Raw genomic sequence first — 22535 nt, 5'->3', positions numbered from 1 at the left:
CCGCTGTGAAGGATCAGTGACGGTTCAGCGTGACCAGAGAGGAGCCTAGAGCTCTTCTGGTCAGGAGCCAGGGTCTCCTGTGCTTGCTGCTTACGTGCTCACCACGCTGTTGAGGGCAACCCCGCTGGGGACCCTTGGATCTCCACTCCCTGTGGAGCTTTGCACCCACAGGGGCTTCCAACTGGAGACATTTCTGGAGGGCATGAATCAGCTTTTCACAGCTTGTTAAAAATCTTGATCCTACCTCTTGTTTTCATGCCTTTCAAATCAGGAAATGAGTTTTACAACTTTTCCAGTGGGGCACAGCTGGTGGCCAGGGTTGTAAAGCTGAACTTTATAAATATCTCTTTTTGGGATGGGGGAAGAGCATTAAAAAGGCAGAGAGCGAGAGAGAGAGAAAGAGAAGGGAAGAAGCAAAGGCAATAGCGAAGCAAGGTGAACAAGCCCAGCTTAACACCAACCATGGCCGTGCAAGCTCAGAAGATGGGGTGTGCTTGGGGCAGGCTTTGCCTGCTTCTCTCCCTCCTCCTCCAGCTGCCAGGCTCCCAGGCCAAATGCTACTTCCAGGCTAAAGGTAAGTGAGGCAGTGAGATGGGAAGAGGCTAATGGGAAGAGGAGGCCTCAGCTTTTCCAGCATGGCAGGGCTCTGCTCTGTGCCTGCAAAGTGTGGAAGGGACTGTGCTGAGCTCAGGAGCAGGATCGTGGGCCAGTGGTGAGTGGAAGGAGCAGTCTATAAACCGCACAACAGCTCCCCAGGGCTCTGGCTGAGAAACAGCTGTTTGGGCCATGAAGGCTCCTGGCAGGAACCTGTCTGGAGCCAAGTGTGAAGGACTAGTAGCAAAGAGAGGAGGTCTGCCTGTCTTTCCTCTGTTGACTCCTCTCAGGGCTGCAGAGATGCTCAGACCCGAAAGGGTGCTGGATTTGCCCTCTCCAAGGAAGCAAGAGCCACTTGCCTCTGCTTTAGGCCCACAGGGTAGTGGGGAGAGCTGCAGGGCATGGCCAGGAGAGGATGAGTACATTGCCTTTGGCAGATGTCTGGGCATCCCATACCTGCAGGGTGGTAGACAGATCACCAAATATTTTCCGTATCATGAGGTGGGTGGGACGTCATGACAACCCTGATCAGGGCATAGGGATGCTAAGGAGGCTCCCACTCACCCCCAGCACAGGCCCATATGTCCTCATCACCACTGCTTCCTTTGCAGCTCCCTGTGAGTACGAGGGGAAGCAGTTCTCCCTTGGGGAATCGTGGCTGAGCACCAACTGCCTACTCTGCACCTGCCTGCACCCCATTGGCGTGGGCTGCTGTGAGACGTGAGTGAGGGGCTGAGGGGCACTGGAGTGGGCTGTCCCTGGCAGTGCTGCACACCACAGCACCCCTGTGCCCACAGCAGGGGGTCTGGTGGCTGCAAATGCAGCAGATGTCAGAGCCCACCGAGGGCTGTGGGGTACCAGGCACTCGGGGACAAGGGACAGAGGTGGACGGGACCCCACCGGGGAGTTGAGGGTGGTGGGGTAAGCTGGGGAGGCAAAGTGGTGGGCAAGGGTGTCTCAGCACAGTGAGATGCTCAGCTGTGCCGGGAGCTGTGTCCCAGCCCGAGCTGGTCTGGAAGACACCCTGTTTGGGGGGCTGGCAGCAGAAGAAGCCAGCTGGCCCTGCCAGCAGCCCTCCGGCACAAACCAGGGGGAGCTGACGGCGCTGTGCCCTCTTCCGCAGCACCCAGCACCCCATCGACTTCCCCGACTGGTGCGAGGCCCACTACGACTCGCAGACCTGCCAGATCTCGGTGGTGCAGAAGGCCAACCCCAGCCTGCCCTGCGTGAAGACCGTGGAGCACGAGTGGGGCTCGGCCGGCACCCCTGAGCCGCTGATCAACAAGGTGCTGGGCGCGGGGCTGAGCAGATAAGAAGCTCGGCAGCGCCCCGCGCCCCTTCGGCGGCGTCCTCCCTCCTCCAGAGCACACCTCCCGCATGCTCCAGACCTGCCCCGTCCTGTAGAGACGTCACCGCCGCCACCTCCAAGGGAAACCACTATCCACGCACCATGGTACCGAGCTGACATTTACACCCTCACGCTGCCACAGTAAGGCTTTGCTTCTGCCTTCAGCTTCCTGAGCCAAGCCAGGGCATTCTTCCTGTGAGATACTCTGCACCCGGTGGGAATGCAGATCCTACGGGATTTCCTCCCAGGTGGGCAGAAAACCTCGTTACTAAAGGAAGGGCTTTGGCACTAAATCAGCCTGGCTCGCAGGAGTCCTGTACTCTCACTCTCACATCCAGCCTGAAGTGACGCAGCTCCCTGCTCCCTCCCAGATCCACATCCCTGTGCACAGAAGCTGCTGGGAGCTCACTGGGGAGCATCATGGCCCCTTGTGCAGGACCCTCAGAACCTGGCCAGCCCCTTCTCTGCTCCCAGAGTGTGCGGGGAACAACCCACCTCTGGAACCACTAAGGCCCCTGCTCCTGCAGGTTTTGGGGTCCCTGGCACCGCAGGTCAGCCCTGGGCAACACTACAACAGGGCCAGCCCTGGGTGGGCAGCAGTGCGGGGGGAACCACCAGACAGCCCCTGGGAGGACCCCCACCCCCAGACATGCAGGGGAGCAGGGAGGGAGGGCTCAGGAAGCAGAAGCAATCCACATGTGCCAGGCTGGAGCCAGCCACCCTGGCAGCCCGCCCCAGCCGGTGCCATGCTGTGTTGTGCAGAGCCTTGTGTAGATGTTTCTGTTCTTGCAATAAAGATACTGAACAAAGAGGAGGTCTCCAGCCTGTGACTGCCACGCAGAGTGGGATGTGTCCACCACTGGGAACAATGCAGGAATAAGGCTCTTGGGAAGGCTGAGTTTTACACATTCAGATGTTTATTATTTCCATGCAAAGAAGAAAGTTCATTGGAAGGTTTGGTAGAAATGGGGAGCTTGCTGTTGAGCAGGGAGATCTCCATCCCAGCTCCTGGATGCACAGCCTGCATTCCCTACAGCTCCCCAAGGATCCCGAGACCAGCAGGATGCCTTTACACCCAGGAATGCAGGCAGACAACAGCCCAGGGGCTCAGTGCTGCTCAGTTTTGTAGTTGCACTACTATTGTGCAGCCGCAGCAGGGGTTGCACCCAGGTCACCAGCACCCGTCGGCAGCGCAGGGCTGGCGTGCCAGGACCTGCCTCCTCCAGGTGAGGATGGCACTGGACTGTGCGTGTGGGACACCTCTCTGAGAGGCAGGATGCCTGCCAGGACAGGGGAGTGGGCTCCCATACAGCCCAGGTGGCCAGTGTGCCTCACCTGGATGCCAGACCTTTGCTTGTAAGGTCTCTCTGTAGGGGAATGGCTTTCACACAAGGGCGGTACGAAGCTTCACTGGAAGACCTTCCCTCTCCCTTCTCAGGGCTGGGCCTTTCCCTCTTGGAAGCCCCACATGGAGTAAAGGCATGTCAGCAGTTCCCTGGGAGGCAGATTTTGTTTTGGTGAGTGCTGGGACTCGCATCTTCACCCAGGGAGGAAGGGTCCAGCTCTCAGCCGAGGGCTGCAGCACAGGACTCTGCAACAAGCACAGTGATCCTCCACCCACAGGCGGGACAGACTTGCCTGGTGCCCACCTGGGCATCACAGCTAAAGCCAAGGGGACACAGGGATGCATGCCCCACGGCATGCTGGTGACAGTCCCGCCTGCTATTCCCACCAGTGGCACACACTTGCAGCACTGCAGGCCCACCAGCTCTCCCTACTTCAGATGGTGATGGAGTTAGTGTTGGAGAACTGAGATACGTAGGAAGCCAGGATGGGATTGGTGGGAAGAACTTTGATGGGCAAGTCCCAGCTGAAAGTGTCCACTTCCATCTGCTCTACCCCAGTCCAGGTAACAGCCTCTGACTGGCTCCCACGAACCAAGCAAGTCCCCGCTGACTCCCCAGAGGTCACAAATTCGAAGTGCAGCCTCCACTTCAGGGACACTGTGGGCAAGAGGGGGGTCAGGAGACAACATCACAAGGGGCAGGGACAGCAGCTGTCTCAGTGCTGGCTGTCCTGGCAAGGGGAAATGCAAATGATCCCACTCACAGAGACGAGCTCCCTCCCATGGGACACAGCCCTGCTGAGCAAGGCAGGGCTGGGGACACTGCAGTCCTTCTGCAGGTCCCTTCCCTGGTGGGTACATACCGATGTTGGTGGTGAATCCCGGGGTTGAGCTGAGCGGGATGGGCAGGCTGAAGCTGCTCTGGGCTGTGTGCAGGCAGGACTCCTGATGGCGGGCGTGCGTGGTGAAGGAGACAGGCTGCCCCCGACGGCGCTGGAACTCCTCCTGGATGCTCTCCTCCGTCTGCAGGCTCACCGAGAACTGCAGGACAGTCAGCAGGGTGCTTGTTCTCACAACGTCACACAGCCCTTGTGTAAAGCCCGTGGCCTCCATTTCCCAAAAAAGCTCAGGACTGGATCATTCCCCAGCTCACACTCCAAGGAGACCCCAACTGGGTCTCACTAGAAACCCTCAGTAGAAACCCCCAGCAGCCCAGTGCCATCTCAATCTCTTCTGACTGTCCCCCACCATAAACCCCTGCCTCTCCCCAGTGACCCAAGAGCCAACAATGACCTGCAGACATGGGATGTCCCCTTCAGAGAAGTTGAAGGTCCCAATGACATCCTCTCCGATCTTATACACGGTCTTAAAGATGCAGAACGTTCCCACCTTCCCACGAGTGTTGCTGATGTTATACAGGTCTGTGGAGCAAGAAGAGGGCAGTAGGAGTTGTGTCAGGATAAGGCTCTGCTCCATGCAGTGCCCTGGGTTAATGACATGACCCCGTGCCTGCTGCTTGGGTGTGAAGGGCAGTCACTGGAGGTGGTGTTCCTTTCGGGAAATGCCTGCAGTGAGCAAGAGAAAACCACATACTGGCTGCAATATGCTGGCCAGAGGGTCTCTCTGGTTGAAGCAGGAAGAGTCTGAGAGTGGCTGGGAGGCCCTGACCCAAGCAGGCCCTGATGGAGCTGCTCACAGCCCCAGTTGGAGCTTTGTTTTGTCAGTGAGAGATTTTTGCAGCTGGCTTTGTGCTCCATGCCCAGGTTAGGAAGGACAGCAAGCTGGAGCAGGGAATATGACCTACGCAGGCTGCGTCGGGAGGTGGCCACCATGAGCAGTTCTGTAGCCAGGTCGGCCAGGCGAGAGTCTTTCTTCAAGCTCTCCTCCTCTTCCAGGAAGGGGTTTGAGGGCGCAACAGCCTCATCCTGTGGGAACTGGTAATCCTTGAGCCCTGGGGAGAAGGTGAGAGTGTCAGCGGGGCAGGGTGCAGCCTGGCCTGTTGTGCAGGGAGGGCAGTGGGTGGCCTCACCGTGCAGCACGAGGACACGGAAGGGCACACGCAGGAGCTTGATGGGGGAGTTGACGCGCTGGCAGCCGATGGTCAGCTTGTACACGTACTTCACAGACTGTCCCCGGAAAGAGGGAGGGCCGTCCACAGGCAGCGTCTCACAGTACGAATCTGCAAGGGGTGCAGAGAAGTTCCAAGGGTTGGGACCAGCAGCGGTGCTGAGCTAGGGACAGTGCCTGGTGCTTTCTGCTGCACAGCAGTCCAAGCACATCCCCAGCTCCCCTGCACCAGGCGCACTGTTCCTCACATCACACGCACCATCATCCAGACGCTGCTTCCAGCACATACAACCACACACACAAACTGCCTCAAAAGAATGTGAAAGATGTAAAATCCAGGAATACAAACACATGAGAGTCACGAGTTCAACCCGAATTTGCCTCTGTGCACTCCTTCACCCGTCACTCTCACAGCGCAGTCATGTGCTCCAGTCTCCTCCAGGCTCTGCCCCACGCGGGTGCTGATCAATACCTCATGCCTCTTTTGGTACTTGCTTTACACAAACCCCAAACTCGGCAACAAAAGCTAGTTTCTTCCTGTATTTTTCTCTGAAGTGCCAGGTCTAAATGGTCAAGAAACAGCACTGAGACCTTCGCAACAACCTGTGGCATGTCCCCCTTGACAGACTGATGACTTACACCATGAAGCCTCTGACTCTGAGGCCTCTGAGATGCTGGAGCCTGGCTTACACCACACTCAGCCCTCTCAGAGCCCCTTGGCCACCACACAAACCCCAATTCTCTTGACGCAGTGCGAACACTTCTGCAGCTTTCCCAAACCACATGCTCTACTAACAAGAAAGGCACAAACAGTGAACTGTGGAAAGTCTCCACCTCTCTGGCTTGCCCACCGTAACGCAGATACACCCTGCCAGAGGAAGGGCAGCATCCTGCTCTGAAACCACAGCTCCTTCCCCAAGTCTGGCACATCCTGAATACTGGGGCTTAGATTAAAAGTTAGGGTTACATTTTAAATATAACTCCTAAATTTAAAATAACAGGACTGGAAGGAAGAAAAAGGCCTGTGCTAGTGTGTAGTGTCCACAGGATGTCACACCTTAAAGCACAAGCCTGTCTTGCCTGACCAGGGTGCAGATAAAGCAGAGAAGTGTCCTGACAGGGAGGAAAATAAGGTATTTCCACAGAAGCAAACTGCTGTACCAGACTTAACAAGAGTGCTCACAAAGACCTTCTTGCCCAGTGAGGATAATCTGAGCAGAGACCACTGCTGTCGAAGAAGGATGGGCAGTTTGCTACCCGGCGCAGGAATGCCAAGACTCAGGAAGTCCCAGCTTTCTTGCATATCCCAGAAGGAAGCACATTCCTGGCACTATGGATGCCTTCCTCACCCACCCGCTGTGCCCTCTGGCTGGGCTCCAGGCCCGTGTCCAGGCTGCTTCCATTTCCTCCCCTCTCTATGATCTACCAAATATTTAAAGGTATTACAAAACTGGAGAGGAGGCAAAAACAGCCACAGAAATGACTTGAGGACTTGAGAAAATGTTTCATGGTGACAAATTTAAAGAGCTTGGCCTGGGCAGAGTGTCAAAGGGCTGGGAGATGAGTCAATGAACTTCAACATACAGGCACCATAACAACACTGAGATATTGGGGAATAAGTTGGTCAGCAACTGAAAACAAGGCCTTTTATCAAGAGACAACCCTGACACAACCTCAGCTGTATGTGCCAGCTCTGGTTGCACTTTAATAACACAGTACATTGCTGAAGCAGAATTAAGATTTCTTGGGTTTTCTGTTGGTTTTTCTTTCCCTTTCCAAACTGCGTAGCAAAACTCAAAACTTTTGAAAAACAGGAAATGAAGAATTAAGATACACACCCACACGGCTTTAACTCTCCCTCCACGGAGCTGGCAGGAGCCCCCAGGAATGATGTGCAGCCGTGCCAGCTGCAGTCTCGCGTGAGAGCAGCAGCACCACTGGCTGATGGGATCGGTGTGAGCAGCCTGGCAGAGAATGAGACCAGGGCTGTGATACAAGGATTTCAGTGCTAAAAAGCCACTGCCACACACAGTGACTCCACACATGAGGCATGAAACGGACAGGTGCTTCACACAACCAACGGGAAAGGCTGTAACAAGAAACCTCGAAGTATAGAAGTTTGTGTCCTTCCTGAGGAGTTGCATCCAAGCGCCAGGAAGATGTAGGCTGTTTGTGCTGGTGTCACCCAGAGGCAGAGAGGACGCACATCACAGCATCAGAGTGAAGGACAGACAATCCCTAGCTTAGCTGGGGGCTGAACAGCTTCTGCCTGCAAAGCCAGCGCACAAGGAAATCCCCTCAATCCATCTCAGCCACCTGGAGCTCGGGCTGTCGTCACTGATCTGCTCTCCCAGAGACTGCCCAGCCTGCCTGAGATGTTCCAGGAAAAGGAACATCCCCCTGCTCCCAGTGAAGGGATGCTCCAGACCCACACCTCCAAGCAGCAAGGAGCACAGGAGAATCCAGGTGAGCCCAGGCCAGCTGAGATTCTTGACTCCTCCTCCTCCCTGCTGGCATGGCCAGCTCCTTTCCCCAGTATCATGCTGTAGGATAATAAGTGAATAACCAAACATCCTCAGATGACAGGCTCTGCAGCTTAGTGGTACAGCCCCAGACGACACTGCCCCACCCTACTAACCACCTAGCCAAGCCAGCCCGGTTTTACCCTGTCCACCTTTCCCTCCAGTCGGGCCCCTCCAAGATGAGGAAGGCAGGAGACATCAGCTCCAAAACCAGCATGTCACAACACTGCGGCTCCTTGGTCTCACCTGCAGCTACACTCTCACCTCTGTAGAGCTCAATGCTGCAGCAGAGCCCCCTCCACCACAGGCACTGCCTGTCCACTCCCTGTGCTCTGCAATTTGAGAGGCCTCCATCAACTGTTCCCAGCAGATCCCTGGGACAACCTGATGGAGCTCTCCACACACAGCCTGCAAGGCCCAACATCACTGCTGCTACATCACAGGCCACTGGAACACAAAGGAGATCCGACACAACTTGACAGGCTGGGTCACACAGCCACCGACTGATAGACAACAGCACATACTCGTATTTTCACAGCTGTCTACTCAGACATGGAGAGCTCTGAGCAGAGATTAGGAGTCCTCACTTCTACAGCATGAAAACTAGAACACACAGAAGACTGTGATCTCCAGGACAGCCACAATGTGAAGAGGAAGCACAAACCTTTGGAGGACACCAGACTAAATTTCAAGAATTACACACAGAGGTGTGTGTAACTGTTCCTTCAGCTGCAACTAGGTATTTCAAACGTTTTATTCCTTGCAGCTACACAAGGGACCTGCAGCAAAGGCCGTGGGCCAGGGGTAGGACTGATGGACACGCTGCAGGTGCGCAGCCATAATGCAGTGGAGAACACACTCTGGATGATGCAGCAGCTCCTGAGCACTCACGCTCCCATCAAAGCATCTCATCTTCCACAAGCACCAGGGTCTCACACTTGCAGCACTTGGGATTGCAAAGCTAGTTTTGAAAGCAGAGCTCCCTGGAGGTGAGCTCTGTGAGTAGGGTAAGAGAAGACAAGACTCACAGGACTTTGACTCTCCAGGATCCAGTCGCAAGTCACAGAAGAGAATCTTTGGTGGGGTGGACAGGATACACTGACCCCGCTCTCCTGGAAGAGAAGAAACATGTGAATGCTGCCCAGACTTGGGCTGTGTCCAGGTCAGTCAAGCTTTATCCCCATGGGGAGAAAAAGGGAGAAGAGGGCTGAGGGAACATCTCATGCCCCGGTCATATCATGAGACATTACGAGAACAGCTGGGCAGACAACCGTCATGTTTCATTCCAAGCTAGTGCCACTTTGATCCCAGTATAACAAGGTCCCACAACAACCACCGCCAGGGAATGACACAAGGAAAGCAACACGGACTTCCCACTCACTTCTTTGAATGCTGCCTTCATAACACACACTAGGGTCTACTTGACTCCTGCTTGCTGTGCTCTCTGCCCCTATCTGGGGTGACAGAAGTAGCACTCACCTCTGTTGGGGACGAAGACGGTCTCGTTCTCTGCCTGCACGTCATGCTTGCTGCCATCCGAGGGAGGGAGCGCCACCCGGTTCTCGCTGGCGTGGAACTGGCAGTGGATCTGGGCGCTGGCCCATGCCAGCATCTCACTAAAAGCAAAGAGCAACACTTGTGTCTACACTTTAAACCTGGATTACAGCAAGCAGGAACTGGGAGGAGAGCAGCTCTTTCTGCTCAGCTCCATGCAGGACTGGCTGTATGGAAGAAAGAAGGCCTTGCTACACTGTCACTGAAGCCACTCTCACAGCTCCTCTGCAAACAAGCCTTGTGAGCAAGCTCAAGGTGTGGTGCTGACCCAAAGCCACTTCCACCCCAGCTGCTGACTGCAGTTTCTCACAAGGCCTGGCTCTGTGGCCAGCCTTAGCCACTACACCACGGGCACAGCACTGACACAGCACAAGGAAACAACCCTGCCCCAAGAACCTGCTGTGCAAACAAGGCAGAAGACAGCAAGCAGCACAGGTCAGCAGCCCCTGTCCCCTTCCTTGGGGCCAAGAGACAAGGTGTAGAACCTCACAGGGATCTTCCAGAAAACATGCTGAGGTCAAGTGTTCCAAGATCTGGTCTAAAGCCTTACTCATCTTTCTCATCACCCAGAGCTTGGGACTGGCCACTCACTGCACTCTGGGGAGGACACCTCGAGCTGCTGCACATGGGCCTGGGCTGGCAGAGGACTTTTAGCCATGACAACCTAAATCCCAAGCCAGAGGAGACATGCAGTGCAGCACTCCATTAACACAGTCATCAGGGAGGTGGGCAAATTCAAAAGCAACAAATACCTGCAAGCTGGGTTCAACTGCCCCTGCCCACAGCTCCCGGCTGCCCCAAGCTCAATACTTCTTGGGGCAGGCAGGACACAGACATGCTTCCTCCCTCCCTCCCCACAACATCAGTTCCCATCCCCGTCAACATCAGCTGCTGGTTGTGTCAGACCAGAGCAGGATGCTTCTGGGTCTTTCACAAGGACCTATTTTCCTCTCCTGATGCAAGGGGTTTGCTGGCAGCTATGGGGGAGGCAAAGGTGTCATTTTGTCCCCTCTCTGAACAGCCACAGGAATGAATGTAGGGCCACGCATCCAGCACGAAAAACAGTCTCATGTTTTGGACTCTGCTTACGTCCTCAGCCACTCCACAAGGCATTTCCCATGGCATTACTGAGACCTTTCAGTTTCCAAATCACTCATCCAGTTTTATTTCAGCAGTTTTTATTTCTACAGTTTAGCCACAGTATGATTCCTGTGGTGTTTTCTAACATCATGATCTGATTAGTAAGCACTGACACCAGCGCCTTAGGTGGCAGAGGGATTTTTTGCGGCACATGGGTGTCTGTTGGTGTGACATCAGAGCAGTTAAAGGTCTAGATGAACCAGGGGAAAAGGCGTGTCAGCTGACTAAGGATGCACTATTTGATCTTTTGTATGTGCTGGCTGCCTTTGCTCAAACACACCTTGGTTACTCTACCCAGTTGCTTCTAATCCTACAGTTGTAACTTTGCGTTCTCTAAAAATACCAGCACGGCTCTTCCATCAGGGCTGTCTTTTTTTTTTTTTTTTCTGTAAAGTAATGGAAAAAGAGAACTGCTCTTGCTTGAGGCAATGTTACTAATTTTATATAAGCTTACAGTGCCTTCAAACACCACCTTTTGAATATTTTTTCTTTCTTTTTCAGTGTTGCCCAACAATACACCACTGGATTGTTTTCATTTTTTTCTAACCAGACATCCAACCAAAATTTGCATGCCCCTTCCTGCCAGCAGACCTGGCTTGTCCAGCTGGTGGAGCACAGAAAGGATCCTGCACTGGTGCTGAGGTCACTTCCCTCCTGCCTCACCTTCCTCACAGCTCCAGTAGTCCACACAAGCTCTGGGCAAAGAGCTTTGTTTCTTGTATGCCTCATACTCCACAATCAATTTACCTCCTACTATTCCTTCAGTTCTGTCCCTATGCTTCAAATGTGTGCCTCTCCATCCCTCCACCTGTCAGCCCCAAAACCTTCCAGTCCCTGACAGGTCCATCTGCCTGCTGTGCAGTCACCGTGGTTTAATTTGGCTCCTGCCTTTATGCAACTCACAGCTTCAATTTCCAAACCACCAACCTATTTGCTGTCACCACTTGTATCACTTGGCCAGGTCTTGTCAGATTGATTATTTGTTTGTTTGTTTGTTTGATTTTAAGAACTTTTTCCAAGAGGCAGTCTTCTACGGAGCACCACACACTTGAAGTTCCCAAATGAAGCCTTGGTAAACTGCAAACCTACAAAACCATTCCAGCTGGTACCCTTGCAGTCCCACACGTTTTAGAAGCAGGAAAAATGACTCAGTCCTTGCACAGGACAGAACACCGATGGAAGCTCAGAAGCTGGATACTTGTGCCACAGCTGAATTTGAAAGCTGAATTCAGCAGGCAAGAGGAAGCAGGAAGAAAAGATGAAAAGTTAACAAAGGCAATAAACATAGAAGCCCCACAGTGGTAATACAAGAGATTGCTCTGCTGCTGAGACTGCAAGCACTGGGAGTGGGCCCACCAAAGCAAACACGTGTGAATCTCATCCCGGTGATGAAAAGATGCTGAACATGACAGGGCTGGAAACAGACACTTCCCAGGAAGGTCTAGAGATGAGAAAGCACTCTCCACCCCCTGAAGAATCAGACAAGGCCACACACTCAGCGGACATGGAGGCTCTGGGTGATTACTTGTGACACAGAGTCACCCCCTGTGAGCCAATATGGGAAGCTCCCATCTTCTTACATTTCCTCAACACTGATTTTAGGGACAGTGATGATAAGGGGAGATGCAGCACTCAATCAAAGGCTAGGCCATAGAAACTGCTGTCAGAGAAGGTGCCTCTTTCTGACCCTTGACAGTGCTCACCCCTATGCCTGCCATCTCTGGAGGCAGGGATCACACTGATCCCTGCAGCACTGCTGGGTAGAGAGAGCTCCTTCCAGAAGCACAGGAAATAATGACGCTGCCTGGATGTTGCTCTGAGGGACTGTCACCCTGGTGTAACCAGATATCCTGCTTTGTCAGCCAGTTTGGCTTCATTTTCCGTCAGTAACCCTGTCACTGAGGGCTCACCTGAGGGGCAGAGAATCTCTAATTGCATACTTCTTGCCTCCTTCCTGGGGGCAGAAGACCAGAAGAATTTACCTCAGCTTCATCCCTGAAACAGCGATAGCACAAAGCCCCCTTAAGGGAGTGCATCGGGCAGGGAAGTCACAGTGGGCTGAGCTGGCACCATTGCCCCACACCTCAGCCATGAGTGCTGCTCCGGAGGGAGAGAGGCTGGGTTAGGGACCCAGGCAGTTCCAACATTTGGAGGCTGCATGCACAGACTAACATAGGCACTGTACCTGCTGGCGGAGGTCGAAGAGGCCGACAATGGGTTGGTGAAAGTGATCACACACTCCAGCACCTCCCCTGCCAGGAACACAGGCCCACGGCCCAGCTTGGCCAACACCTCGATCATGGCTTGGACAGCCCTGGTGCACACCTGCCAAAAAAAAGAACAACAGTGGACATGGAATCACAGAATCACAGAATGGTCTGGGTTGGAAGGGACTTTAAAGTTGCATTTCGTTTCAACCCCCCTGCCACGGGCAGGGACACCTCCACTAGACCAGGTTGCTCAGGGCCTCATCCAGCCTGGCCTTGAACACTGCCAGGGATGGGGCATCCACAGGTTCCCTGGGCAACCTGTGCCAGTGCCTCACCACCCTCACGGTAAGAATTTTTTCCTAATATCCAATCTAAACCTCCCCTCTTTTAGTTTAAAGTCATTCCCACTTGACCTGTTGCAGCGACACGGAGGGAGGGCTGGGCGCTGTAACTGAGGGGGAATAGGGACACAAACACCAACAGATGGACACACACACACACACACCCGGGAGGTGAGCGGGGGAAACCCGCACAACCCTGGCCTTACACACATATACACCCCATCCCCCCGGCCCTCACAGCTAAGAGTGGTCTGGACACGCCGCGAGGGTGAGGAGGGACAGCCCTGACACCCCCAGCCCGCGGGTCTCGAGGCCGGCCCCGACCGCAAACACGCACACGGGAAGGACCACCCGAGCGATCAGGCACACAGCGCCGCAAGGTCCGCGCAGCTCCCGCCCCGGGGGCCACTCACCGCCCGCACAGGCCCTGCTCGCCGCCCAGCGCCGCTCCGGCCCGGCTACCCTCAGCCGGTCGGCGGGGATCGGCAGTGCTCGGGAACCCTCGGGTGTCGCTCGGGAATCCTCGGGCCGCGCTCGGGAATCCTCGTGAACGCTCGGGAATCCTCGGGCCGCGCTCGGGAACCCTCGGGCACCGCTTGGGAACACTCGGGCGACGCTCGGCAGCTCTCGGGTGGCGCTCGGCAACGCTCGAGAAGGGCTCGGGAAGGCTCGGGTGACGCTCGGGAACGCTCGGGTAGCGCTCGGGAACGCTCGGTCGCAGCTCGGGGACTCTCGGGCGGCGCTCGGCCCCTGCTCGGGAACCCTCGGCAGCGCTCGGCCCCTGCTCGGGGACACTCGGGCGGCGCTCGGCTGCGTTTGGCCGGGCGCCCCCGGGTGCCGGCGGCGGGGCGGGCCCGTGTTTCCGCCGTGCCCTGGGGGCGCGGGCGGGGCGGGGCGGGGCGGTGAAGAAGAGGGCGCGCGCGGGGCGGGGGGCGGCGATGGCGGCGGAGGCGACGGCAGCGGAGGGGCCGCTGATGCGGCGGTACGAGGGGGCGGCGCGGGGCCGCGGCGTGGCGGCGGACGGCTGGCGCGTCTGCCTGGCGCACCGCTTCGAGGAGCCGCGGCAGCCCTACGGCGCCGGGGACGTGTCGCTCCGAGACGTCCTGCGGCACGTCGGCCTCGGCTTACGGTACGGCGGGGGATGGAGGGCACCGGGAGCACACCGTGGAGGGAGGAAAGGGGGATGGTCCCGGGGGGACACGGCACCGCGCCGCGCTGGAGCCCCTCGGTGCCACGGCCGGCTCGCCCCGGGGAGGCACAGGCGGTGTCCCGGTGCTCGGAGGGCAGAGTCCGGCGGATCACGGAAGGCCCCAGGCTGGCGGGAGCCGCCCTGCTCGCGCCCGGAGCCGCCGGCACTGGGAGCACTGGTGCTAGAGGAGCAGCACCCGGGCTCCCCAAAACTCGGGGAGCTGGGAGGGCTGGAGGCATCGCTTGAGGATGGGAATCTCCCACCCCCAGGGATCGCTGCCGCATTTTACCCGGCATCGTCCCCGGTGCTCGGCGGCAGGAGGTCAAACCGGGGCTGACTGGGAGGGGTTTGGAATGCTGTGAGCTGTGGCAGGTTCGGGAACGGGGCACTTCTCCCGGCTTTTCGTCGGGGAGAGCTGGAAGTAACGAGAACACGCGTGGAAGGCGAGGGTGTTGTTTTAACCTTTAAAGCCGGTGTCCGAACGCTGGCGGTGTTTGTGCTCCCATCAAGCTGAACGCCGGCACAAGTGACGGCATCGTCGCTTTATTTCCTTGTGCTGGATTTATATCTCCTGCCTCCATTTTCTACCGGTGTCCTTAGAGGCTGCTGCTTGCCAAGCTGGTTCCTGCAAAGCCTAATGAGAGGGCAGATATTGGATTGCTTCGGGGTGCACAGCACACCTGTCTGACCTGAGACACCCTGGCGCGACCTTGGGCATCAAGGGAAGGGAGAGTGTGGGTCAGACACTGGAGATAAATGAAAGCTGCCACGGCAGGTTGGGATGAGCTGAGCATGTGGGAAAGCATGAAGTTCTGGTGGGGTGAGCAGGGAGAAGTGATCCTGGGGAGGCCACTCCTGGCATGTTCCCACAGGGGTCTGAGAGTGGAAGTGGCTTCTATCAGTCCTAGGAAAGGTTTTAAAAACAAGGAGCTGAAACTCAAAACACTACCTCATCCCCTGTGCAAATTTAGGAGGTAGTTTGGTTGTCATCTTAAAGTACTTTTGCAAGGGCAAAGCTTCCTTGCAGCCTTGAGGAGGGGAGAGGAAGTGCCGAGGTGGCGAGAAATACCTGTGTGGGTTTGAATTAAAACTTGAGGGCAGCGTTGTTGCCTGGCAAAGGGCAGCCAGTTCAGGGATGCGGGGATGTTTGGGAGGCTGTGTGCTCCGGGCATTGGTGGGCACTTTGATGTCTGCCTGGCAGAAGCATCCAGCTCATAGAAACTTGGGTGCTGGTGCTGCGAGAGGAGCCTGGACCTCAGTCCTGCGGAATGGTGTGTGGATCTGAACCTCTGGAGCCCTGCGGGTTGGCATGTGCTCTTCTGAATGACCCATGACGAGTGGCACCAGTGCCAGGAATTCTCTCAAAACCTGGCATGGCTTGGTGCATCAAGTGCAAAATCACCTGGTGCAGGTGCTGGTAGCTGCCTAGATGGCTGGGAGCGCCTTGGGGTTGCTGCACATCTTTGCCTCAGGAAGTCCAGAACCTCCAGAGGAGCCACCACATCCTGGGCTGATGTGTGTCGTGTCAAATTAAACCTGATGATGGGTGTCCTCTTCTGCACCACCAGCCTGTCATGCAGGTGGCCTGGCTGGGGGTGTTGACAGCCTTGGGGCAGAACTTTTTGTTAATCAGGGCTCATTGGTGTAGCTCTGAGCAGGATGTACACGTATGGAAAGAAAGGGTTGTGCAGGCTGGGGCTCGCAAGGCAGGAGAAGAGGTGCAGGCAGATTTCTGCAGAGGTGGGCTGGTGCGTCGTGAGAGAGGGTCATGACATAAATCTAGATCAGCTGAGTAATGTTCAGACAGGTTTTAATTCCACTGCCAATTTGAAGGGAAAGAAATGCCCTCCAGCCCCGACAGGGCTTTTGGGGCTGCAAAGCACAAAGGCTTTCTCCCAGTTATTCTGCAGTCCTGGCAGAGCTATTAATAGCCAGCAATTGGGCATTGACCACCTCCTCTTCTCTTGTGTGATTCTGGGAGAAGCTGGCAGGAAAAGAGGTGGCAAACGACTCTGGCATTGGCTGTAAATCCCAAACCTTTCCTGCTGTGTGCTCCTGGAAAAACTGCTTTTTGAAATCTGTCTGCCACCTCCTTTCCAAGGAGTCGTAATGCTCCGCTAGGCTGTGCTGCAGCCACTCTGCCTGGGCACCTTATTTCCTGTCTCCAGAAACCTGCTAGGGAAGCAGCTGGGTTGGTCCCCTGACGCTGGGTTGAAAAAGAATAATAATCATTTCCTTGAGAGACAGAGAGAGCACTGCCAAAACCTCACCTGGCAGGGTAAGGCCGCGGCTGTCTCAGCTGGAGAAGAGCAGTTGCAGCAGATGTAGCTGGAAGATATCGGCAGGCCCTGGTTCAGGGCGGTCGTGCAGGACAGGCTGGTTCTCATGATGCCATGGACCTCTGTGAGCAAAATGTCCATAGTCAATCAAATGTGAGGGTGGGTCTGTAGGAATGGAGAGCACGCAGCAGTCAGGTCCTGGGAGACTGCAACCCAGAAAATCTCACCCCGAGAGGGATTTGGGGACCTTTGAATGTTGGTGAATAAAGATGAACATCTAGTGACCACGCAGCCAAAAGGTCGAGCGTGGGTTGTTTCTGTAGGGGAAGTATAGAATTAGCGTGTCATAGAAGAACCTCTTCCCCTTGCTTCTGGGTATACATGTCCTGGAGGATTAGTGCTTGCCCATTGCCTGCCACCTGCATCCTGCAAGCCATTGGAGCAGGACAGACTGTGTTCTCCCAGCTGAGGTGGTTTTCTCCTTGGCAGTATGGATGGCATGGGTGCCTGCAGGTAGCTCAGGGAGATTGCCCCTGCTGCCCACCTGGCACCTGAGGGCATGGAGCTACTGGTTGGGTCTTGCCTGACTGTTTAGTAGGCAAAGTTCAGCAGCTTCTGGTCTAGTAGCTGGTTTCCGTATGCTAATTGTCTCCATATGGAAGGTTTAACTCGGGGCGGTTTATTAGCAAAGCCAGTCCTTTACAAGCGCCAACTCGGAGCCCAGCCCTGCTGCTCTTGCCTGGAGTGGTGCTGGCACACCCAGCTGCAGGTGTGCCCCTGTTTGGGTGTCTCGATTCCCAGACCTTTGGGTGAGAAATTATCTGATGGGCAGTGCAGGGCTATGCAGCAGGCGTGCGGGCAGAGGTGAGTCCCCACAATCCTGCCAGCTGCAGACTGCAACCATCACCCCCTCCAGGTCCAGGCTGCCCTGTGCCACCTGCCCCTGAGGATGTGGCACTGCGATGTGGCAGGACTGTGTGTGGCAATGGGGATGTGGAGGTGGAAGAGCAAGGCTTGTGTCCCTGGAGCAGTGTATGGCTTCTCTGGGCATGTACCTCCACTCCCAGACCTTCCTTAGCTGGATGTTCTGTACCAGACATGGAGGTGGTGGTGGTGGTCCTTATGTGCATTCCCACTTCTCCATGGATGTTTGGAAAAGCCTCCGGTCCTGCATGAGCTGGGAGCCCTGCACTTGGGTATCAGAGTGCTCTGTTTTGACACTGGGTCTATGCAGTCAACCCTGAGCAGCACGAGCTCTGCCTGCTCATGCCTGCTGACGGATGTGCGCTCCAGATGGATGGCAGGGGCTGTCAGCCCTTGCGCCCTGGGACACACATTCCTGTTGTACATCTCTACAAAGAGGGAAAGCTCAACCTGTGCTAGTCACATCCCGCCCAGTGACACTGAAGGCATGGTGGTGCCTGCTTTCTTCTTTCATACCTCTCTTTCCCTTGCAGATACTTCAGGTGGTGGGTCAAGAAGACCCGCATAGAGAAGAAATCTGCCTTCATTGACCTCTTGTGTGCTGTCCCTCTGCAGCAGATCTACGGTCAGCTTCCAGTCTGGGCACAGCTTGGGGTGGTGCAATACCCAGTGTGCTGGATGGGCAGAGATTCACATGGGTGCTTGAGGGAATGAGTTAGTTAATGAGCATGTGTGGTGTGGGCAGTGCTGAGTGGCCCCCACTGTGGAGCTGCTTGGGGAGGGTCCTTGAGCCAGATCCCACCATGGGGAGGAATGGGGGTGCTAATTTCTGGTGTCTTTGCCAGGGTGTCCGCTGGGCGGGATCGGGGGAGGCACCATCACCCGTGGCTGGCGGGGCGAGTTCTGCCGCTGGCAGCTGAATCCTGGCATTTATAACTATGAAACAGTCATCGCCAACCAGGTAGGTACAGCAGGGTATGCAGGGGGAGTCAGTGGCACTGCAGCAGCCTGGGCCATTGGGACATCTGTCATTGGGCTCATTTCATTCCCTACATGTGTTCCTCTCCTCCCCAGTTCACCGTGTGCCTGCGTTGCAAGGGGCAGACGATTTACCAGCAGGTCTTGTCTGTGGAGAGACCCAGCACTCTGCAGAGCTGGAACTGGGGCTACTGTGGCCACTATGCCTTCTACCATGCCCTGTACCCCCGGGCCTGGATGGTCTATGAGCTCCCGGGGCAGAAGGTTGTGCTCACTTGCCGACAGGTCTCTCCCGTCATCCCCCACGACTATAAGGTAAGGAGGTGATGACATCCCAAAGGGAAGAGCTGCTTATTAGCTGGGCTTTCCCAACATTTCCCCATGTCTGTGCTCAGCAATGGCCCCATGCAGGAGGAACCCCTGCAGCAATGCGGGAGCTCGGGATGGCAGCAAGGGATGGCTCAGCACTCCCTCACGTTGCTCGTGCTGGCTCCCAGCCCCAGATGAGGGTGGCAGGCTGTGCTGCTGACACATCTGACCTTCCTCTTACCCCAGGGAAGCACGTGAGCCTGTATCAACCTGCCAGGCAGCTGAGGGATGAGACACCCAGCTGAGCCTTAAACGCTTCTTTCCGTCTCCCTCTTGCCGGGTGTGGTGTTTGCTAGCCCAGGGCTCCTCTTCTGAATTTTGTATTACCTGCCCCATAAATTCCTCTGCTCCTGCTGGTCCTCCTCAGCTTGGCAACAGACTTCAAGACTGAGTTGTTCCTGGTGCTCTTGATCCTCCCCCTGTGTCCTGTGTGGTTTCCCCTGGAGTGAGAGAAATCATCCTCCGGCAGCCAATGGTGGAGCACCAGCCGTGTACACGGCATTCTCTGTCTCTGCCAGGACTCCAGCCTGCCAGTGGGAGTGTTCATTTGGGAGGTGGAGAACGGGAGGGACGAGGACGTGGAGGTGTCCATCATGTTCAGCCTGCAGAACGGCATGGGAACAAAGGAGGACAGGAGCGGAGGGCACTGGAACGAGCCCTTCGCCTTGGAGAAGGATGGCGAGCGAGTTGCTGGAGTCCTGCTGCACCACTGCACGAGTGTGAACCCCTTCACTCTCGCCATCTCTGCCCGAGAGAAGGTAAAGGACTGGCCCTGGTGCTGTGGCTCCTGCTGGGGGGTGGGGCTGCTTCCAGGCAGCTGATAGTTCATGGGTGTGTCAGTGGGTTGGGGTCAGCAGCAGTACTCAGTGCTGCCTGACTTCAGGGGTGGGGACATGACCTCCCTGTGGGCAGGAGAGAAGCTGTGGGTGAAGCTTACAGGGCAGTGGGTGAGTAGGTTTGGAGTTGCACTTGGAGCACAATAAGCAGGGAGTGAGTGTGACGTACCAGTGTTGTTGTTGGGGGCGGAGAGCCTGCGTCTGCCCCTCCAAAGTACCAGCCCCTGAGGATTCTCTTCCCTTCTCCAGGCTGGCACGGGAGTCACCCACCTGATGGCATTCAATCCCACGGGATTGGGTAGAGAGGTGTGGCAGGACCTCCTGCAGGATGGCAGGCTGGATTCACCCACCGGTGAGTCCCTCCATCCTCCATGGGACATGTGAAGGGGGAGTAGGGGCAACGGGTGCCCCCCTGGTTGTCGGGCACAGGGTACCTGAGCCAAGGCAGAATTCCCTTCCTCCAGCTGCCTTGGTGCCATTGCTAAAAGCTCTGTGGGATGCTGTGGCTGCTTCCCAACTTTAGGCTGTATCCAACCTTTCCGTTGCTTGTCCTTGTGTGCTTCTCTAAAAGAGTGGTGTTCACACCACTTTGGGGCTGTTCCTGGCATTATTAGTTCCAGGTGCCAGTATCTCCTTAGTCTGTGTGAGGTTGCCCACTGAGCTGGGGTTTGTGCTGAGTAGCCAGGGTGCTGCCCAGCCACCTTCCCTCAGTCCCTGTTGCCGGATGAGTGAGCTGTGTCCCATCAGATTGGTTCCAGCAGGCGTTTAGCAGCCCTTGGCATTTGGTGCTGTCATCACTTGCTGTCTGCTTGTTACTGTACCAGTTCCCCAAAGGTCTCCGGTATTCCCTCGATAACTCTGCATCATCCTTCAGCTGTCTGCTCCCTCCCTTGGGAGGAGCCTGGAAGCAGGGTGCTTCAGGCAAGGTCCCAGCCCTTGCTGCTCACCTCCTCTTGCCATGAAAGGTGACCATTTGCCTAATGTCTCTGTCAGCTTTTAAGCAAGGATGATGCTGACAAACTAGTGGTGCTGACATTGGGTCTTTGCAATATTTCTTGAACCTTACATTATGTAAATGAAGTGTTTGTGTGAATATTTCTGGAAAAAAAAGCTTCCTGCCTGGATGCATTCAGAGCTCTTCAGGCTGTTGGGATGTGTTTTTCCTTCATGAATGCCAGATATTATCATAGTCAGGATCTGTGCTTATGTTAAAATTGTTGCTCTGCTTTGACTGAGGACTCCGCCCATGGAGTGGATCTTTTCCTGCAGCAACAGTCATCCCTTAAAACCCTGGGGCTGTAACTTGCAGGTTGCAGCGGGGCTGTGCTATGCCCAAAGGGTCTCAATCCCCTCTGGGGTGTGTGTGATCTTCATTTACCCCTTCACAGGACTTCCTTGGTCTCTTACGAATACGATCATTTTTCCCGTCAGGTCAAAGCAGCCTGACGGAGAAGGGGGAGGTGACAGCAGCGGCGGTGTGTGCCAGCTGCAGAGTGCCTGCCCGGGGACACAGGACACTGGAATTGGCCCTGGCTTGGGATAGGCCGTGTGTTCACTTTGGCTCCAAGGAGAAGCTGCATTTCAGGTGGGTGGGTTGTCTCCAAGGGGGTTTGGCTCATGTCCCTGGAGTCCCCTGATCGCTGCCTCCAGGCTTGTGTTCCATGTGAGGAGACTTGTGCCACCCATTCCCTGCATCCGTGGCCCTGCCAGCTCAAGAAGGGGACCCTCTGCCCAACCCCTGCTCCTCAATGACCCTACACTAGTAGTTGAGTTACTCTGGCATTCCCTATAGTCAAGGCCCTCTCTCGTTTCCGGGTGGCTTTCCCAGCTGGAGCCCACGGTGTGCTCACCAAAACCCCCTCTTGGCAGGCGGTACACCCGGTTTTTTGGTAGTGGAGGTGATGCTGCTCCTGCCCTGTCACATCACGCCCTGACACACTATGAGGAGTGGGAGAGGAAGATTGAAGCGTGGCAGAATCCCATCCTGGAGAACAGGTAGGGTGGATGAGAGCCCCTTCCCGGTGGGCTCCTGGAACTGGATGGAGTGGGAACATCCCCACCTCGTCCACTGTGGTTGAGTTTCCCTCATTCCCGCAGCCAGCTGCCTTCCTGGTACAAGTCAGCCCTCTTCAATGAGCTGTACTTCCTGACGGATGGGGGGACCATCTGGATGGAGGTGCCCCCAGATTGCTGTGCTGAGGACCTGCAGGGGCCTGCAGGGACTGGCCTGTCCCACCTCTTCCCTTTCCTGCGGGAATACGGAAGGTTTGCTTATTTGGAAGGTAACTTGCAGGGATGTGATGGATGGTCCCAAGTCAACCCCTCCCTGCTACTGTTACCAGATGTTTTTAACCTGCCATGGGAATGCTTTTCACACCACAATGGGTAGGGAGCAGCTCTGTTCCCAGGAAAACCCCTTGCAGCCCTTTAGGATACGGTATGAGGTCTTCCCCAGACCGCTGGTGCTCTGTGGAAAGAACAAAACCTGCTTGTAACAGGAGTCTCTGCCTTTGTTGGGAAAGAGCCTACCCTGATGGGCCATGTGTGAGGGAGGACCTGCCCTTCTTTTGCCCTCCTTGAGGCAGGTCTGCTGTCCCTCACCACATCCCCTGTGTTTCCAGGCCAGGAGTACCGGATGTACAACACCTACGACGTTCACTTCTACGCCTCCTTTGCTCTCATCATGCTGTGGCCCAAGCTGCAGATCAGCCTGCAGTATGACATTGGTGAGGGAGCCAGGAGACCCTGCCTTGGGGCCTGCTGGGGTCTTCAGCTGGGGAAGAGATGGAGGATTTGGGACAGCTCCTGCCATAGAGACCTGTGCCATCGCGCTGGCATC

At 55.8% G+C, this 22535-nt stretch overlaps 3 protein-coding genes and 1 long non-coding RNA gene across 4 annotated transcripts in view; 2 read left to right on the top strand and 2 right to left on the bottom strand.

The window, feature by feature from the left end:
- The first annotated feature begins 462 nt into the window (after positions 1-462).
- On the top strand, positions 463-1907 carry MSMP (microseminoprotein, prostate associated). Its single transcript, XM_017818991.1, has 3 exons — positions 463-574; positions 1206-1314; positions 1718-1907. Exons 1-3 carry the CDS (start codon positions 463-465, stop codon positions 1905-1907), a joined length of 411 nt encoding a protein of 136 aa, XP_017674480.1.
- Positions 1908-2846: 939 nt separating this feature from the next.
- Positions 2847-13638, bottom strand: RGP1 (RGP1 homolog, RAB6A GEF complex partner 1). Its single transcript, XM_017819107.1, has 9 exons — positions 13535-13638; positions 12756-12895; positions 9356-9492; positions 8905-8988; positions 5317-5466; positions 5092-5238; positions 4581-4708; positions 4151-4328; positions 2847-3945 (listed from the first exon to the last, which is right to left on the bottom strand). The coding sequence occupies exons 2-9, from the start codon at positions 12869-12871 to the stop codon at positions 3722-3724; spliced, it is 1164 nt and encodes a 387-aa protein (XP_017674596.1). The 5' UTR covers positions 12872-12895; positions 13535-13638; the 3' UTR covers positions 2847-3721.
- Positions 13639-14092: 454 nt separating this feature from the next.
- GBA2 (glucosylceramidase beta 2) overlaps positions 14093-22535 on the top strand; it is a 14916-nt gene continuing 6473 nt past the window's right edge. The window contains exons 1-10 of the mRNA XM_017818990.1: positions 14093-14250; positions 18047-18138; positions 18359-18474; positions 18588-18806; positions 19379-19618; positions 19946-20048; positions 21128-21281; positions 21566-21691; positions 21794-21978; positions 22318-22422. Coding sequence (XP_017674479.1) covers positions 14096-14250; positions 18047-18138; positions 18359-18474; positions 18588-18806; positions 19379-19618; positions 19946-20048; positions 21128-21281; positions 21566-21691; positions 21794-21978; positions 22318-22422 — 1495 coding nt within the window. The 5' untranslated portion in view covers positions 14093-14095. The remainder of the gene's footprint in view (positions 14251-18046; positions 18139-18358; positions 18475-18587; positions 18807-19378; positions 19619-19945; positions 20049-21127; positions 21282-21565; positions 21692-21793; positions 21979-22317; positions 22423-22535) is intronic.
- LOC108499358 lies at positions 14553-16959 on the bottom strand. Its single transcript, XR_001875517.1, has 3 exons — positions 16817-16959; positions 16581-16711; positions 14553-14944 (listed from the first exon to the last, which is right to left on the bottom strand). It is a non-coding gene; the product is annotated as an uncharacterized LOC108499358 (long non-coding RNA).

Source organism: Lepidothrix coronata, unplaced genomic scaffold (genome assembly GCF_001604755.1).
Source record: "Lepidothrix coronata isolate B3197 unplaced genomic scaffold, Lepidothrix_coronata-1.0 Scaffold72, whole genome shotgun sequence".
NCBI lineage: Eukaryota > Metazoa > Chordata > Aves > Passeriformes > Pipridae > Lepidothrix > Lepidothrix coronata.
The sequence above is the reverse complement of the archived record's forward strand: the minus strand, read 5'-3'. Positions and strand labels throughout refer to the sequence as shown.